This window comes from Dendrobium catenatum, unplaced genomic scaffold (assembly GCF_001605985.2).
Source record: "Dendrobium catenatum unplaced genomic scaffold, ASM160598v2 fragScaff_scaffold_1687, whole genome shotgun sequence".
Taxonomy (NCBI): domain Eukaryota; kingdom Viridiplantae; phylum Streptophyta; class Magnoliopsida; order Asparagales; family Orchidaceae; genus Dendrobium; species Dendrobium catenatum.
The window spans coordinates 8,777-26,297 of NW_021320149.1; the positions used below are offsets into that span (position 1 = coordinate 8,777).

At 36.7% G+C, this 17,521-nt stretch overlaps 2 protein-coding genes across 3 annotated transcripts; one reads left to right on the forward strand and one right to left on the reverse strand.

The window, feature by feature from the left end:
* Window positions 1–4,227: 4,227 nt before the first annotated feature.
* On the forward strand, window positions 4,228–11,810 carry LOC110110402 (very-long-chain aldehyde decarbonylase GL1-9-like). Its single transcript, XM_020841858.2, has 2 exons — window positions 4,228–4,848; window positions 10,995–11,810. Exons 1-2 carry the CDS (start codon window positions 4,606–4,608, stop codon window positions 11,535–11,537), a joined length of 786 nt encoding a protein of 261 aa, XP_020697517.1. The 5' UTR covers window positions 4,228–4,605; the 3' UTR covers window positions 11,538–11,810.
* A 1,439-nt stretch (window positions 11,811–13,249) lies between these two features.
* On the reverse strand, window positions 13,250–17,102 carry LOC110110406 (transcription factor MYB124). 2 transcript variants are annotated; one of them, XM_028701410.1, is made up of 12 exons: window positions 16,680–17,102; window positions 16,550–16,596; window positions 16,406–16,462; window positions 16,195–16,267; window positions 15,635–15,690; window positions 15,396–15,545; window positions 15,152–15,330; window positions 14,906–15,054; window positions 14,646–14,785; window positions 14,397–14,566; window positions 14,167–14,327; window positions 13,250–13,604 (listed from the first exon to the last, which is right to left on the reverse strand). In XM_028701410.1, exons 1-12 carry the CDS (start codon window positions 16,752–16,754, stop codon window positions 13,458–13,460), a joined length of 1,404 nt encoding a protein of 467 aa, XP_028557243.1. In that variant the 5' UTR covers window positions 16,755–17,102; the 3' UTR covers window positions 13,250–13,457. The 2 variants fall into 2 exon arrangements, with proteins under 2 accessions (XP_028557243.1, XP_020697523.1); XM_020841864.2 differs by having other exon boundaries at window positions 14,167–14,315; window positions 16,680–17,096.
* Window positions 17,103–17,521: the final 419 nt, after the last annotated feature.

A 17,521-nucleotide genomic window follows, 5' to 3' on the forward strand; every position in this document is an offset into this window, starting at 1 on the left:
TGAGTATTATCTAGTTAATTTATTTTATATTATTCTTCATATGCAATTTTAAAATTCAAGTTGAATGGTTGACATGGAGGAATGCATCAAGATTGTTGTGTGATAGAAAAGTACCCTTCAAACATAAGGGAAAATTCTATAAGATGATCGGGAAACCTACAATATTTTATGGTGCCGAGTGTTAGCCATTAAGAGAGAAGGATAATACTAAGTTAAGTGTTGCAGAGATGAGGATCCTCAAGTGGATGAGTGGCTTTACCATTGAAGTTAGGAAACAAAATGAACATATATATGAAAAGGTTAGAGTAGCTCTAGTGGTAGATAAGATTAGAGAGAGTAGTCTCATATGATTTGGTCACATAAAATGGCGCCCTTTCGATGATCTGGTTAGGAAAGTAGAGGTATGGCTTATGTTAAGAAAGGTAGAGGTAGACTTAAAAAGACTTAGTTACAAAATATTAGAAATGATCTTTTTTTATTAGATTTAAATGAGAATTTGACTTTTAACAGGACATAATAAAGAAATATGATTCATGAAATCAACCCCACATATTGGGATAAAGGCTTGATGATGTTGTTGTTGTTATTGATATGCAACTTCAGGAACTAAATAATTACTTCTCAAAAACTAGAATTACCTTTTTTTATATGTCTAAATCCAATCAATTTGTTATCTACTTAAAAGAAGAAAAAGTTAATTCATCTTGCAGAGTTATATATAATATATTTTTGTATTGTTGATATTATGTCTCTTAAATATTAGCTATCTACTTATATTATTGATATGCATACATGTGATGAGTTCACATCTTTTACTAGAATTGATGCTCTTGCAAAATAGATTGTATCCCCTAATTTATAGACTTATTTTTTTTGCCACTGACTTTTACAATAACAACTATTACAATAGAGAGATCATTTTTTGCAATGAAGATTATCAAACATTGATTATGTAGCAAAATGGGTGATGTCTTGCTTAATAATTCTCTAGTATCATACATTGAGAAGGAAGTATTTGACTATGTTCCTAATGAAGTCATTATACAATATTATCAGAAAATACAAATTAGAATGCAGAGCTTGCAATTATTTTAAATTCATAAATTATAATGAAATATAAGACTTTACTTAGAAACTAGTTTTTAGTGTCACAACACTACTACTAAAATAGAATGAGCTATTAACTACTTCACTGGAGAGCTCATCAGAGACTAAACATAATGCATTTTCTATTGGTCATAAGCACACAAATTTTTTTTAATAACTTGTAAGTCATACAGATGGAGATGATACTTTCTATTTTGATAAGACTAAGAAAGGAGTCTGGACTATATATATATATATATATATGACTTCACCAATCATCATCACTGATATATCATCAACAAATTATCTTGATCGGGCACAAATCTCGAGGCAAAAATTAAGCCGGAAACTTCAAAAACTAATTTCGGGATCACCTGAACTCCGATTTTAGTAAATTTACAGTCAAACTGAGCGTTTTAGAAATACGACTCCAACGACACCAAATTTAACTCAATCCGAGCTCAAATGAGTTCAAATCAAGGACCCAAAGTGCTATTGGAAAGTTCATACCACAAATTGAGTTACCAAAAGATTTCTAAACATAACATGCTTATAGTCAAATCAAGCGGCTTGACGAGAAGAATCCAACGATCACTAAATTCCGACATAATTAAGACCTTCAAATGTCTGATAAATGGTTCATGATCAAAGGATTCAATATCGGCCGTCCATCCGAACCACTTCATATTTGCCTCTAATCTCTCATCTATTTATGGGCAATGCCACTCCAGAATATCTATAAATAGACCCCTCATTTCTCATGAGAGGGGGCCGAAGCAAGAAGAGAAGAAGAGAAGATTAGGAGGGAAGAAACTCCTCGACCACCGCCGCTGAATTCTGCCCGACTTCCGAACGACGTCGGAATTCCGCCCAACTTCCAAGTGACGTCGGAATTCTGCCCAACTTTCTAGTGATGCCAGAATTCTATCTAATCTCCAAGTGGCTGATCTAGAATTCTATATGACGCTGGAGTTTTGTCCGTCGCCAAAGTGACGCCAGAATTCTGCCCGACGGACCTCCGATCGTCGCCAGATTTCTACCTGACACCGAACTTCTGCCCGTTGTTGGATATTATTCGGACATCTATCAGATACTAGATTTCTATCAATTGCTGGACTTCTATCTGACATCGTCATTCTAACCTCTGTTGTTAAACAACGGTCCTTCCGACATCCGTTGCTCGCCGACTATGATTCTCCTAACTTATGTCGCCCACCGACTACAGTCCTTCTGACCTCTGTCGCCCGCCAACTATGGTCCTCTTGACTTACGTCGCTCACCGACTATAGTCCTTCCGATCTCCGTCGCCCGCCGACTACGGTCCTCCTAACTTACGTCGCCCACCGACTATAGTCCTTCCGACCTCCATCGCCCGCTGACTAAGGTCCTCCTGACTTACATCACCCACCGACTATAGTCCTTCCAACCTCCGTCGCCCGTCGACTAAGGTCCTCCTGAGTTACATCGCCCACCGACTACAGTCCTTCCAACCTCCGTCGCCCGCCGACTACAATCCTTCTGGCTTACGTCGCCCACCGACTACAGTCCTTCAAACCTCCGTCGTCCGCCGACTACATTCCTCCTGACTTACGTCGCCCACCGACTATAGTCCTTCCGACCTCCGTCACCCGCCGACTAGGATCCTCCTGATTTACGTTGCCCACCAAATACAGTCCTTTCGACCTCCATCGCTCGCCGACTACTGTCCTCCTAACTTGCGTCGCCCACCGACTACAGTCCTTCCGACCTCCGTCGCCCGCTGACTATGGTCCTCCTAACTTATGTCGCCCACCAACTACAGTCATTCCGACCTCTATCGCCCTTCGACTACGGTCCTCCTGACTTACGTCGCCCACCGACTATAGTCCTTCCGACCTCCGTCGCCCGTCGACTATGATCCTCCTAACTTACGTCGCCCACCGAATATAGTCCTTCCGACCTCCGTTGTCCACCGACTACGGTCCTCCTGACTTACATCGCCCACCGACTACAGTCCTTTCGATCTCCATCGTCCGCCGACTACGGTCCTCCTGACTTACGTCGCCCACTGACTACAGTCCTTCCGACCTCCATCTCCCACCGACTACAGTCCTCCTGACTTACGTCACCCATCGACTATAGTCCTTCTGACCTTCGTCGCCAGACAATGGTCTTTGTAACCTCCGTCACCCGCCGACTATGGTTCTTCTGACTTTTGTCACCAAACTATGGTCCTTCTGACCAAATGAACACGTCAACAGTGATTCTTTGTATTCCTACCATGTAATGTACTCCATATGATGTACATCAAGCTAAGGCCTTTCCTCAAGGAAGGGCCTCATTTGTAATCAACTGTAATACTAGTGGATTCATTCAAACTGGGCTAGGCATCGTGGTTTTTCCCCCTTTTCAAGGGTTTCCAAGTAAAAATCTAGTGTCTCATATGAATTTTATATCCTCTCTTATCTTATTGTGTGCCGAATTTTCATATAAAGTTAAGACGTTAAATATTATATTTCTCTACCGCCGCGAATACTCCATGACGCAACAATCACCAATAGTATCAATACAAGCCATAACATATAAGTTGATGCTCATCATCTACATCAACTTTGGCTGCATACAATAACACGAAGATTTTGTTAGGCTTATTGGTTCTTTGGTCTCCCCTCGTCGAAAGAGATTAAGAGAATAAATGAATAATAATAAATAGCCTCTTGAAAATAATTACCGCATCACATGACTCTTCCAACTTTTACTATGAAATCCATAATATATAATTTATGTCTACTGCATTGTACCAATATTTTCCTATTTGTGAAAATAATATTATTTGTAATCAATGATAAATAATAGTGTAATCATTCTAATTAAATCAAACCCCATAAATTTTTTTTAAGTTTTTCACAATAAAAATTTATGATGTCTAGCTCATAACCATCTCTCATGCCTATATATGTTGGGCCTTCATCTAGAATTAAGATTTTAAGTACTTCATGTTTATTATCATAAATGTTCTTGGGTGTAATAATAATAGAATGTATATTTAATACTTCATTAAATTGTTGATTTTTCAGTCCAGTCCTTTTCAACTTATTAATATCCAAAGGAAAGATTTATTTATTTAAAAATTGCCCCAACACACGGGTGAAAGCTAGGGGAAAAGATTGGAGAAGGCCAAAGGGAACACGAAACGCCTCTAGCTTGGCTTGGCTGGCCTCCATCCCACTATCCCAGCGAAAAATATCTCTGTGAATCGGTCTCAGATCTGCCGCTTATTCTTTCTTTCTCTCTTCTTTCTTTCCTTGTTCGGAATTTGGGTTTCTCCTCCTAAAATCTTCAACCCGTATAACTTCGCCACCCTGAAACCCTCGTTCCATTCATGCTGATTGCGCCGGATCTATTTCCACGGTTCCAGAATGCGGGATCCATGACGCGGGTTTTTTATTTATCGAACCATTTTATCCGTATGTATTATTGATTCCATCATTCGCCGTTTTTTTTATCGAATTTTGTGAGAATTATCGTGGACTATTTGCGATGTTTGGTACGTTGGTGTTCTGGGAGGGTTATGTCAGCGATGAGATGATGGGTACCTTTGCCCCGATCGTCATTTACTGGTTCTATTCCGGGATTTACCAGATCTTGCCACCCTTGGATCGGTTCCGGCTGCATACCAGAAAGGAGGAGGAGCAGAAGAATTTGGTGGCAATATCGACAGTCATCAAGGGCGTTCTTCTTCAGCAACTGGTTCAGGCCACAGTCGCCCGAATTTTGTTTTTGGTAAGTAGAGGCTACGCTATTTTAGTGACATCCACTGATTGAATGGAGAACATGAATTTGAAGACAAATTTTCATGCATACGTGTTCTTGATTTTTTTTTTTTCCTGGAGTATTTGGGATTATGTTCTTGATAAAAGTTTTAGCAGGTTTGCTAACTAGGATATTTGATTTCTTTTGTTGATGTTTCAGACTGCCAACCACAGCGCTCTTGATATTTATATTGGGTGGCTGCCATCACTGAGCTCAATTTGTTGGTTGGGTAGCTGTAAAAATGGTTGGGTAATTAGCAAAGGATATAAGCCATTAAAGTTATTAACTAGTTGTAAATGAAATAAAATTATGTTCATAATCAGGTTTATGAAAACTAGCCTTGCTCCTCCTTATGCAGAGAATAATACTCATATATGCTTTTGCAAAGATTTTTTTTTGTTTATGTTAAGAAATTCTAATCCGAAATAAGAGGTCTGATGGTACTGATAACATCTTTGCTAGGGAACCTGTGTGCTCCAATATAACGGCAACCCTGATTTCAGACACTTGGTTGATGTTGAGTGTTAATTGGTCGCTGGAATTGAATTGCTTTCCAACCTTGTTGGGTACTCATGGCTCCAGCCTCCAGTTAGATTAAGCAAGGATTGCGTTAGCATGAATGACTCATTTGCACTGAGAATTTTAGTTATTGCAGCTATTGCTTGTTTTTGAAATAGAGTACAAATTTATTAGCTATAGCTCTAGTCTAACTTATTTATCGTTTCTTTTGTAGGATCCCCCTCAGGGTGTAGGAGTTGAACTTATTTGTAATTTGGGTGCCTATTATTGCAACTTAAATAGAAAGATAATCAGGATGATTATTTAATTACATTATCAAATAGAAAAGTATCCTAGGACTTTGCATAAACATGCATGTGAAATCTTACCATTGAAATTGAACTCTTTAGTATCAAGTTAACTTTGAAAAGCAAGGTGGAACAGTTTTTTTTTTAAGAGCTTGAAATTACTCCTTGCATCTTGTCGCTGCAAATGACATTTCTAACTTAAATCAATGCATAAATGGAATTTTGTTCAACTTTATTTTTTTCTTGGATAAAAGTAACTAGCATTCCATTGTGTTATTATTGGTTTCTCAATAGATTTTAAACGAAGGAGTGCATACTTATATGCCTGGAATTGTTGGCATTGTTTCTCTATCTGCAATTTTAGCAATGGAATGCATTTAATCAAATGTTTAATGTACATTCTTAAGTTTGATGTTCCATTTATGACCAAAATTTTGCTGTGAATAATGGACATGAACTTGAAAATTTTTATTGTTTCAAGGTTGAATATTAATAATCATTAGTTAACTCTGGCCTGGTTGCTGGGAAGTTCATGTTTTTGTTCTAATGCATGTGAAAGGTGATATTAAATTTCTTCTCTCATTATTTTCCCCTTACACCTGAAGATATGATTAATGCTATGTAGTTTGTATCCTCAACCAAATTTTGATTTCTATGATATCAAATTGTTATCCAATCTAGTCCATCTTCAGATCTTGAAATACTTAAGAAGTGCTAGGAATTTAGACTGTACATGTTGTCGTCAATAGAAATCATTTTCTTATAAAAATTAACAAGCATTAAACCATGAAAATTGTTTTCTTATGGGATATTCCATGAATTCATTAGCAAGATTATGCTCATAGGGTATGTATGGAATGTCTGATATGCGTGAGACCATTAATTGTGTACTTGTGAGGATGATGGAATGGTGGATAGAAGTTTGATTACTTTATTTATTGTTTTTTTTAGGAGAAATACAATAGAAAAAACTCTTTATGTGTTGCATTTCACTTAAGGGTCTAGGGTTCCTAATTTAACAATGATGATTCAAGGAATGTTAATAACACAATAAATTTGGATTCACAAATCAAAGACTATCGCGTATACAAAACTCACTTTTCTTGTATGCAACTTTAAAATATGAGATTTGAATCAAAATGATTATGCAATGCTTGATTAAATTTGAAGAAATCAACTAGAAATTTGAACATGAAAAATTTGCATGTAATTGAAATTTCACATTGCAATTAGAGTCCCATTTATTGCCAATTCAATCAAAATTAGGATTCTTGCATTGTCAATATCAAACTAATAGCAATACAATAAGCTAAGAAAAGCAGTAATTAAAGCGAAGAAGATCCAACCTCATGTTTATGCAATGAGATAACTTCAAAATTTGATAGTCAATTTTGTACCTTTGGTTTAAAAGATGCCTGCGATGTTGTAGTATTTGATAGTCAATTTTGTACCTTTGGTTTAAAAGATGCCTGCGATGTTGTAGTGGAGGACTAACTATTATTGATCAATGCACTCTATTGGTTTGCAGAGATCAATGTGAGATAGATTAAGTATATCTATCCTTAAAATTTCTCCTACACGTAATGTAGCTCCAACAAAGTTTATTTTAATTTTGAGAGATGTGGTTTCCCAGAGGAGCAACGAGCATGTTCCTAAGGTTAGTTAAATCTGAAGCATGTTGAAAAGCACCACCGATTAATAAGTCAATGCTTGCGTTTAAATCGGGTAAGACCAGTATAAATATGGTAAGGTCAAAATCAGAATGAACCTTATGGGGCTCTATGGAGGATAAAGGGAGGAACATTATGATAACCAAGATAGGTTGACTCAAAAGTTATGAAATGGATGCAAAAGAGGGACTTATATCTTTGACATTAAATATAGGGATATGCTCAAAATTGGACCTATGATGCCATGTGGCGGCACCTGTTAAGGAGTAAAGGAGTGAATTGATGCAAGAAAGTAAAGAATAACCTTCTGATTGCAGATGGCACTTTGGTCAAGATCTCATGATTTTATTATCCAAAGTTCGTTAGTGCCGTTAATCCACTTAGTCATTTGGCAATATGAAGATCTTGGTTAGTGACTATGGGTTAGGGGTGCAAATGAGTCTAGTTGAGCTTGAGTTAGGCGTAACTGGAGCTCGACTCGCGAGCTAAATTCTGAGCTCAAACTCGGCTCGTGCCACTAAAAACTAGCTCGTCAAGCTGCTCGATTCCGCGATTCTAGCTTGTCGTTCGCATTCAAGCCTGCGTCGCTATTCCGCCTTCTGCTTCGTCGTCCGCAATTTCACGATTCCAATTCTGCACTCGAACTCGACGAGTAATCGAGCCGAGCATCCTAAGGATCAAACTCGAGCTCGATAATCCAACAAACTTGAAATCTGCTCAAACTCGAGCTCAAAACTCGATAAGCTCGACCCGCAAGTTTGTTCACGAATCGAGCTCGAGCTGGCTCACTAGTTGGTTTTACTCGATTGCACCCCTAGTCCGTACTATGGGTTAACACATTCAAGAGAACCTTATAGATCAAGGGTGGAGATTTAGTCCTAAATTGACAGACAAGAATTACACCTCATTATCATATGAGGGAGAAACTCATATTGGGTTTATAGTAACGATAGATGGTACATACCAGTGTTGCCAAGGGTACATATGCTCTAAGGCTAAGGGGTAGGAAAGAATGGTATCTTCTCCAAGTGGTGAAGAGGGCACCAAAGATGAGGCTTATAACAATTATGCATGATAATATCTTCTTAATATCCTAGAATTGATTGGGTAAATATGAAGTTATGAACATCTCCTCAATATGGTAGATAAGACATCCAAGGAGGAAGGCTTATGGCTATCTATGCTTTAAGGCTAAGGGGTAGGAAAGAGTGGTATCTTCTCCATCTTTAGAATTCAAAGCTGGTATTTTGATCACGAAGAAACATCAGAAGCCCTAATATGCGCCAAAAAAAGTATACTAGTAGAAAAGATTATGGGCAGGGATTGGATCGTAGGGTGGACCCGCTTTGCTTTATGTCAATTTCTCTCCTTGGAGAGTGTGAGCGTGACAAAGAGGGATGCCATGCTCGAAATTGGCGAGCAAAAATGAGAGCGAGATGAAAAAGGTGAGGTGATATTGAACAACATCATTTACCTGTTAATGAGGCGCGAAATGAGTACAATTGTGAGCACAAAGAGGGCCTCGAACTCACCGCTGTGCTTGGAATGCGGTCGATCAGCTCGCCCGCCAAGTTATTCAATCCGCTCATCACACAGCGCCTTGCCGTAGGTCACATGTTGTGTGACGCCATCGAAGTCGCTGCTGTGGAATGCTTGAATCGCCGAAGGACGCGAAATTGCTGCATTTCTCCCCGACGCCACGAGCATCCAAATTTGAAAATCACCTCCCATTCGCACTTCTCCCGACGCCAGCATTGGCATCCAACGCAGAATAAACTACGCTGATGAAGAAATGAGATGCTTCCCACGGGCTTCTCTCTTTTTCTCTCACGTGATTTCCTTTTTCACTCAAAACGGGCAGGTTTCTTTTACGTGGAAAATGAGCTGCAACATGGGGTTTGGAATACATCAAGATTTTATTTTACTTTACATTGTGTCCAACCAAACACCAAAAAGTAAAAAGATAATGCATTTGGTTTACTTTGCATTCAGTTTTAGTCCAATCAAGCAACCCGTAAGTTTTAACTATAATTTTTATGTTTACATGTGAAGAAAGTAAGTTTTTGGCCTATTTAATCGCTTTTGATATGTAAATTTTAAGTTTCATTTTTTAAAAATAATTTACTAGACCACATCATTCATTCTAGTTGTATTTGAAAACCTTAATCCCTAAACCATCCTGCATCATGAGGAAGAGAAGATGTAGGTTTGGCCGTGATGGGTAAGAGCTTGAGCATGTGAGGGTCGTGGTTTTAAATTTTTTATCCGTTGAGTTTAAGATTATGCATTTAAGCCCAAATACGTTTTATATTAACAAGTGTATTTTATTTTATTTTATTAATTGAAATATTATATTTTAACAAGTGATATTTGTATAAGTTGATAAAATATTGTCAAATACTTGTGTTTGGGTGTTGTTGGGGTACTTAGGCTAGTGCCAACATTAACGGATCAACCAACTGTATACTCTATCTACTTCAGGCGAATTGGATATCCTACTAGTGAGAACAAGCGCCATCCGTAATATAACATGCATCTGGCCTTAAAAATAGGATTTTTCATTGCTGCATATTCCATTTTGTGCTCAAAGGGATATGGATTTCAAAATGTTTCAAAGAAAAATGGAGTGAGATGTAATGTTGTTATTTTACATCCGTAAACCCTAAACCCTAATGATATTGTGGCACTAGAACATGTGCTAATTCTAGGTGCTTTTCTTCTCCTTCTGGATTAATGCTTTGTGTGATTTTACTCAAATTAGTCTCCTTGTTGATTTGATTAACGTGGTTTCTTTCCTTTTGTTTCATGTTCAACATGTCAAAACATATTCTCTATCGATTTTCTTAGAACATCTGCCATCATTATGACATTTCAGTTGACCCTTGTGACCATATATGGAGTTTTATGGTTATTCACTTTTTTGATTGAGGAGGTTTGGCTTTGGCGTATATTTTTCACTAGTGAGCAGTTCTAGTCCTTCATTTACATATATATATATTTTTTTTGTTGAATGACTGTTTGCTCATATTCATTAACCGAATGTTCTGACTTGAGCTTCATTTTTTTACCATTGTTATCATGTAATTATACCGTTAGACGGGCAAGCTTGGTGACAAAAGCTAAAGAAAGCAGCTGAAAGAATGGTTTTGATTTGGATGCTTCGTTTCTGTTCAATTGTCAAGATATAAAGTGCAATTGTCTTAACGCTTATTAGATAGTATGCATCTAGATGAAAAGAATTGTGCAATTTGATTCAGGTTGGAAAGCTTATTCTTTCAATATACTGCTGGCTTTTGTGACAAGTTAGAAGTGTTACATAACTTGAATAGTGTTCACAAGGCAAGCAGGTATGCGAGACTAGGATGGTTTATTTTTATTCAAATATCAATATATAAAATGGAAGCGTTCGGCACCCCATCAAACATGAAAAGTGTTTAAACATCTGTTGGGAGATGGGAAGATTATTCTATCAATAGATTGCTAGCTTTAGTTAAAGTGGGGCATTAGTCGAATGGTGCATGAGACAAAGTCTTTTTTTGATTGAAAGAGCACTAGTTAAATAATTTTAAAATTTTGACCTTCTAGCGACAAATTTTCCATTTATTTCATTTTAACGCTTTAATTTATTTTTTTGAATCAGGTAACTGGGAGCTCAAGCCCTACAGAGAAACTGATACAACCATCGGTTCCAGTTCAAGTAATCCAGATATTTATAGCAATGATAGTGATGGATACGTGGCAATATTTTGTGCATCGTTACATGCATCAAAACAAGTTTCTGTATCGTCACATACACTCTCAACATCACAAGCTGGTTGTTCCTTATGCAATCGGAGCCCTTTACAACCATCCCCTTGAAGGTCTCCTTCTGGACACATTTGGGGGTGCCATTTCCTTCTTGATCTCTGGCATGACTGCGCAAACAGCAGTTTTCTTCTTTTGCTTCGCGGTGATGAAGACTGTTGACGATCACTGTGGGCTTTGGCTACCTGGCAACATTTTTCACATTTTCTTCCAAAACAATACAGCTTATCATGACGTCCACCATCAGCTTCAGGGGGCAAAGTATAACTACTCTCAGCCTTTCTTTTCAATATGGGATAGAGTAATGGGAACCTACATGCCCTATAGGTTAGTCAACCGGGAAGAAGGTGGTTTTGAGGTCAGACAATTGAAGAGTTAGATTTAAAGCCGTAATCATCAGTGTAAGAGGGGGTAATGCAGGCAGGGTCGTCTATGATCAAAGAACTGAATATATATGGTAGAAGAATTACCCTGCCATTAGTCTGATGATGTTTATATGGATGGAATCGTGGGTTTTTCCTTTCTCCATAAATTGCTTCTCTAGTCTTTTACTCTATAGTCTGCTGTATTAGAATGGTTTGACGACTGTTGTAGAAAGAATCTTGTTATTATTAAATCTGAATATTATTGATCTGTAGAGTTTTGGATTTCATCAAGTTTTTCTGATGCACCTTGCAGTTGCAGATACTGCTGTGTATTGGACTGGATTTGTTTTTTCATTTTGTCTCTCATTCCTCTGGTTAAATGCATGCACGCTTTTGTTTTAGTTATAAGTGTTTCAATGAAAACAATAACTGGCCCCTATTATTTGAAAAAAAAAAAAACAGTGTTTTTCCATTATGAGATAGCTGCTGTGCTTATTAACATTTATATTCATAAGAGTAGTACAAAGTTATGCTCTGTGTAACTTCTAATAATAGCGGCTTTACAGAACAGGGTCGCCAAGGTATTTTGCCACATCCAATGCCTAGACTGTATATTAGATTATTTGAATGATTAGGATTTTATTTAGAACAGTTTGCTAACTGTTTTTTTGCTACATCTAATTTTTTAAACTCACTCATGCTTATTAGCTTAGCTGGTAGACGATTATGATTGGAAACCTCTTAACCCGTATTCGATTTTCCTCGAGTGATTGCGCTTTTTAAATGGAACTCAATCAAGTGTGAGCCAGAAAGTTTTTGGAGTGGGTGTTAACCAAAGAGTAGTCACATCGCCAAATGGTTTTTCAAGGGTGATAGCACATGGATATCTTGTTTCCAAATTAATAATAATAAAAATAATAATTTTTTAATAAAATCATTAAAATTTTTATAATAAAAATTTGTTTGAAGTGCTAAAAAAGCTTTCTTAAACAAAGCCTAAGTTCATTCTCAAAAATTGTCTCATTTACTTTGATGGCTCTGGCTCTCTCTCTTGCAGCAAAATTATTTAAAATTAATATTTGAATTGTCATTCTCTTTGAGAATTTTGAATAAACTTGATTACTAAAATGCATGAATGAAAATAAACTTGAAAAATTAAGTCATTTGACGATGCAGATTTTTTTTTAATTTAATCTAAAAAAATGATAAAATTTTATTCAGATGTGCTTTCTTGTTATAAATATAATTAGTAATGTGATTTTGAGTTTAACGCGAAAATACAAAGAAACTTGGACGGAGAATAATAACTTGTCTTGGTGAATAAAAAGCTCATCTCAACATGATCCTTGGACATAAAAAGGGATAGCGTGCGAGCAAAATAAAAGGAAAATTTATAGTAAAAGATAAAAATAAGCATAAACCATTCCAAACAAAATCTTTAGAGTACAAGTTCCAACCAGCGGACAATCACATAACTGATGAGAGGCAGCAATTGACATCACACAAAAACACTACACTTATTGTCTACATTTCCAATCATCAATACACAAATGTAGCTTACAGACATGAAGACTTCAGCAGAGGGAGAGACTTATTCCATCACTTTGCAGACCAAAATAAAATATAAAGGACACTCCAACAAATGCAATCCACACTCACTTAATTACCCACACAAATAATAATTATAAGTAAACCTATTTACAGCTCATAATAAATCAAACAAATATATATATATATAGGATAGGTATATAGAAGACAGCAATCCTATATACCTGCACTCCACACTTTTATAATAACAAGGTGGAAATATCGCAGTTGAAAACAAACATAGAAAACTGATGCAGATTATCATCACTAATTGGAAGGGAGCCATTGACCTAAAAATCTCAATACGGATCAATGAGGCAAGAGGTTGAGAGCACATACTAAGATGGTCATAGGCTATTAAGAAGAACTCTTTTGCATGAATGTGAATTGCTTGAATTGGGCCGAGGATCTCTTTTGCAAGAAGATGTTTGGTTTCTATTTGAGGATGGCTTTGATGAAGGCACTCTCAAGACGCTTAACAGAAATTTTCTCTCCTGAAAATTTAAAAAAGTATCACTCAAAATTAGTTTCATCAATAATCAATTTTTTTTTTATCACTAAAAAAGAAAACAATAAAGTGAGTTCGAAATAATAAAAAAGGACCAGTAAATAGTAGTCAATTAGTGAAATGTTTTAGATAAATGCTTAGCAACATTTAGGAAATTTTTAGATAATCAAGTTTTTTTTATCTTAAATTTCATTCTAAATTGTACTAATTGCAGGTTGGTGAAATATCAAAGGGGATTCAACAATGCCTCGAATGCTCTCTCTAAGATTTTGATATCTATATTTGTAAATTTTATATCTACATTCTACGATTTAAACAGCTAGTAGAGCAACAAACACATAACGTGCAAAAAAAATTATGTTCCCAATATTGCGACATGTGAATTAGTGACATCTCCATTCCCATTGTTGACTTAGTTTTAACGCTACAAATCACTAACATTAGGTGACAAAGAGATAATATTAAATGAAGCCTGCCTAGGATTCCGAGAACAAGGAAACTCTAACTGATATTTGCACAACCTTAATGTTTAGTATTTCAAAACTTACACTAGATGAAAATTCTGGACTAGGAATCCCCTCTGTGAAAGAATGAAAAAGTGGGATGGTTTTAAGAGGGGAGTTGAATTCTGAAATCGATGAGACAAGTATGTTTTCACCACTCTGAGCGAGCTCTAGAGAAGAAGTCATGGCTCCACCTGGAAAAGAAACTATTCATGCAAGCCCTTCATAATTCTTCTAATAAAACCTCTGGATATAATTTTAACATGATCAGATACCTTGGCAAACAAATTTAACTGGAGCAGGGGTGCCCTGATGAGTTTGCCCTTCATTGCAACCTACAGAACAATGTTCGAGCAGATGTTCATCCATGTTAATTGCCGGATCATCATGAGTACACCCAGTGCTCATAACAGAACTAGTCTGACAGCCATCTTGATCAGCATCCCTGTTCAATAGGCCATCTATTTACTACAAAATGAAGAAACAAAATAACTTAATTCTCAAGGTATATCAATGCATATTGCCTCCTTGATAGCTGAAGTTCTGTATCCACGCATTGGAAATCCTTGAACACTCCTTCGAAGTCATCCAACAGGAAATCCATTCCAGAAAAACTACTCAATGTTCCTTCTTCCCGATTCTGGATCAAATAATTCTGAAGTTCCTTAATAACCAAATGTGACAAAACAATTTTTTAGCTCGCAGTGCTAAAAAGTATATACATAAAAGAAAAACAAAGAAAAAGGAAAATTATAGAAGTGAGTTTTGTCAAAAAACTAAGTACCTTCCAAGAATCATCGGGACTCTGGTTTTTGTTTTCAGAGTATGCTTTAACAGCTAGAGAGCTGAGTAATTCAGCTTGTTGCAACAAAACAGTCAATTTTGGATCATCTCTTCTAAGGAAATTGCCCTGGACCTCACAATTTGCAATTGCTTCAACGGCAAGTGATGCATTTCTCAGTAAACTTCTAAGAGTAAAATCAAGCAAAAAAATGATGAAACAAGGACAGCAGATTCTATGATTACTTACTATCACATGCTGTAGGCTTACTGCTATCGAGATGACATTGTGCTGATAAACATCTCAGGTTATTAAAGTTTTGAGTAAGAACTGTCAAAGGTGGCCTTGACCGTCCACCACTAATACCATGGGTTGTTGCTAATTTTTCATAGGAACTGAAGTCTTCTGCATTGTCCGAGCTGCCAGACCTACAGTGCAGAAATAAAATGCATAGTTGCAGTAACTCTGCTTGTTTGCTAGATTTTGAACATACCCAGTCTGTTGCTTATTTGCTGAAGGTTCCACCATGATTTTCTTATTGCTAGGGTGTGTACAAGAATCATTATTTTCCTTGGATATTGTATGATGCTTTGCTCTCTTTTTGCAAAGGGTAGAGAAACGGTTCTTCACTGCATTATCTGTTCTGCAGGAAGACAGCAACAAAACATTAATATTATCCTTCTTCTTCGGTAAAGATAAAGCATTATTGTTGTACACAGCTGTCTCCATTACCTTCCTGCAACCACCTTTGCAATCTCAGTCCATCGGTTCCCAAATATCTTCTGAGCCTGCACATCAACTTAGAACTCCAGCATCAGAAATTAAATTCTTCATTTTAAAAAAAGAACATGTGGTGCTACTTCATAAAATTTAGTTTTTAAGCATATGATTAATCTATAAATAATATAAGGGGTTGTTTGTTTTCAAGTTACAGAAAGGGGTTACAGACTTACAGGGAATTTAATGTATAGCCACTCAAAGAAAAATTTTTTTTTTTTTTCAATTTAAGTCAAGTGGCACCAAAACAAGAAAAAATGCATGGTCACTATCTTGATCAAATTCCAAATTAACTGAACATTCTCGATTTATATATTAGCCGAGCAGCTGAAGATAATGAAGAATATAGTCCGGGTTTGTGATTAAGCATCTGCATGCATTTCGTAAATTCAACATTTGATCATGGCCACCCTAATTCCGGAATTCTAAAGTGTCCCATTTCTGAAATAACATAAATAACCAATAGGTTGAAATAAAATTTAGAATCGGCAATCAATGCTACAATAAATTCTTACCTCGCATAAGAGCATGTCCTCTTCCTGCGACCATCCACCTTTCTTGCACTCCGTGTTCAAGTATGTAAGCCATCTGCAAACAACCATTATCCTTATAACACTGTTAGATAAAACCTAGAAATTAAAAAAAGAACGGAATCCTAGAGAGAGAGAGAGAGAGAGAGAGAGAGAGAGAGAGAGAGAGAGAGAGAGAGAGGAACAAATGTCTCGCCTTCTCCTGCACTGCCTGCCAGTCTTATCATTGAAATTTGCTGCAATAATAGTCCAGCTGAAAAGAAAGGTTCAAAGATCATCATATGAATTCATCCCGACAACAAACTGTCAAAAGAGGGCCGAGGAACAGAGAACTACTCACTTATCGGAGCCATGAACAGCGACTTGCTCCCGAAGCAGATCGTCCTCCTAGGGAACGAAAAGAAAACTAATTTTGATAGCGCAAGAAAGAAAGAAGTCGAAGAAATGATGTAAGGAAAGGTGCGTGAAACCTCTTGAGTCCAGGAGACCATGTGGCGATCCTTCTTCGCCTGAGTAGCCGCAACCATCGCATAGTCGGAGCTCATCTCTCATCGCCAGTCCGGGCGCATTGAGTAACATTCATACTTGGATTCGAAGAAGAGATTGGAGGGCAATATATAAATATTTATATGTATTAAAAAAAAAAAGACCGTTCTGATTAGGGTTTTGGATGGGCGCGAAAAATGTGAGTTTTGAAATGTGTGGAGAGAAGTGTTTGTGTGAAAGTAGATTGATAATTGATAATGAAGCGAAGGAGGAGAAGGAAGGAATGAAGAAGAGGCGGAAGAATTTAATCGGCCGCGGTAAACTTGTCACTCTCCGTGATCGGCCTCCCATTTTTCATCCGCACCAACCAATTTCACTCATTTCGATTTAATTTTTTACTCTTTCTTTGTAAATTGTTGGGACCGCTCGTGACTGTGAAGCCGCTCTCTCCCTAGTGGCTGGCCTACTCCACAATCTTATAGAAATTTTTTAATATTAATATATTTTTTTAAGTTGACCACAGATCATAAATTTAAAATTAAAAATAATATAAAATCAAAATATTTTAAAAAACTATTGATCTAAATAAGTTTAGAATTATAGGAATTTAGTCAACAAATGCCGTTCTAATGAAGACCCCCCAAATCACAATATTTCAAATATTCAAATTAATAATAATAATAATAATAATAGCGGGGATGACATCAGCTATTGGTTTGATTTTGTCCAAAAAGAGTGCGATTGGACGGATTTTTATTTTAAGTTTTAATTTGCATTGTCTATTACTTTAAGATTATAATTTTAATTATTAGAAATTTTCTATGGG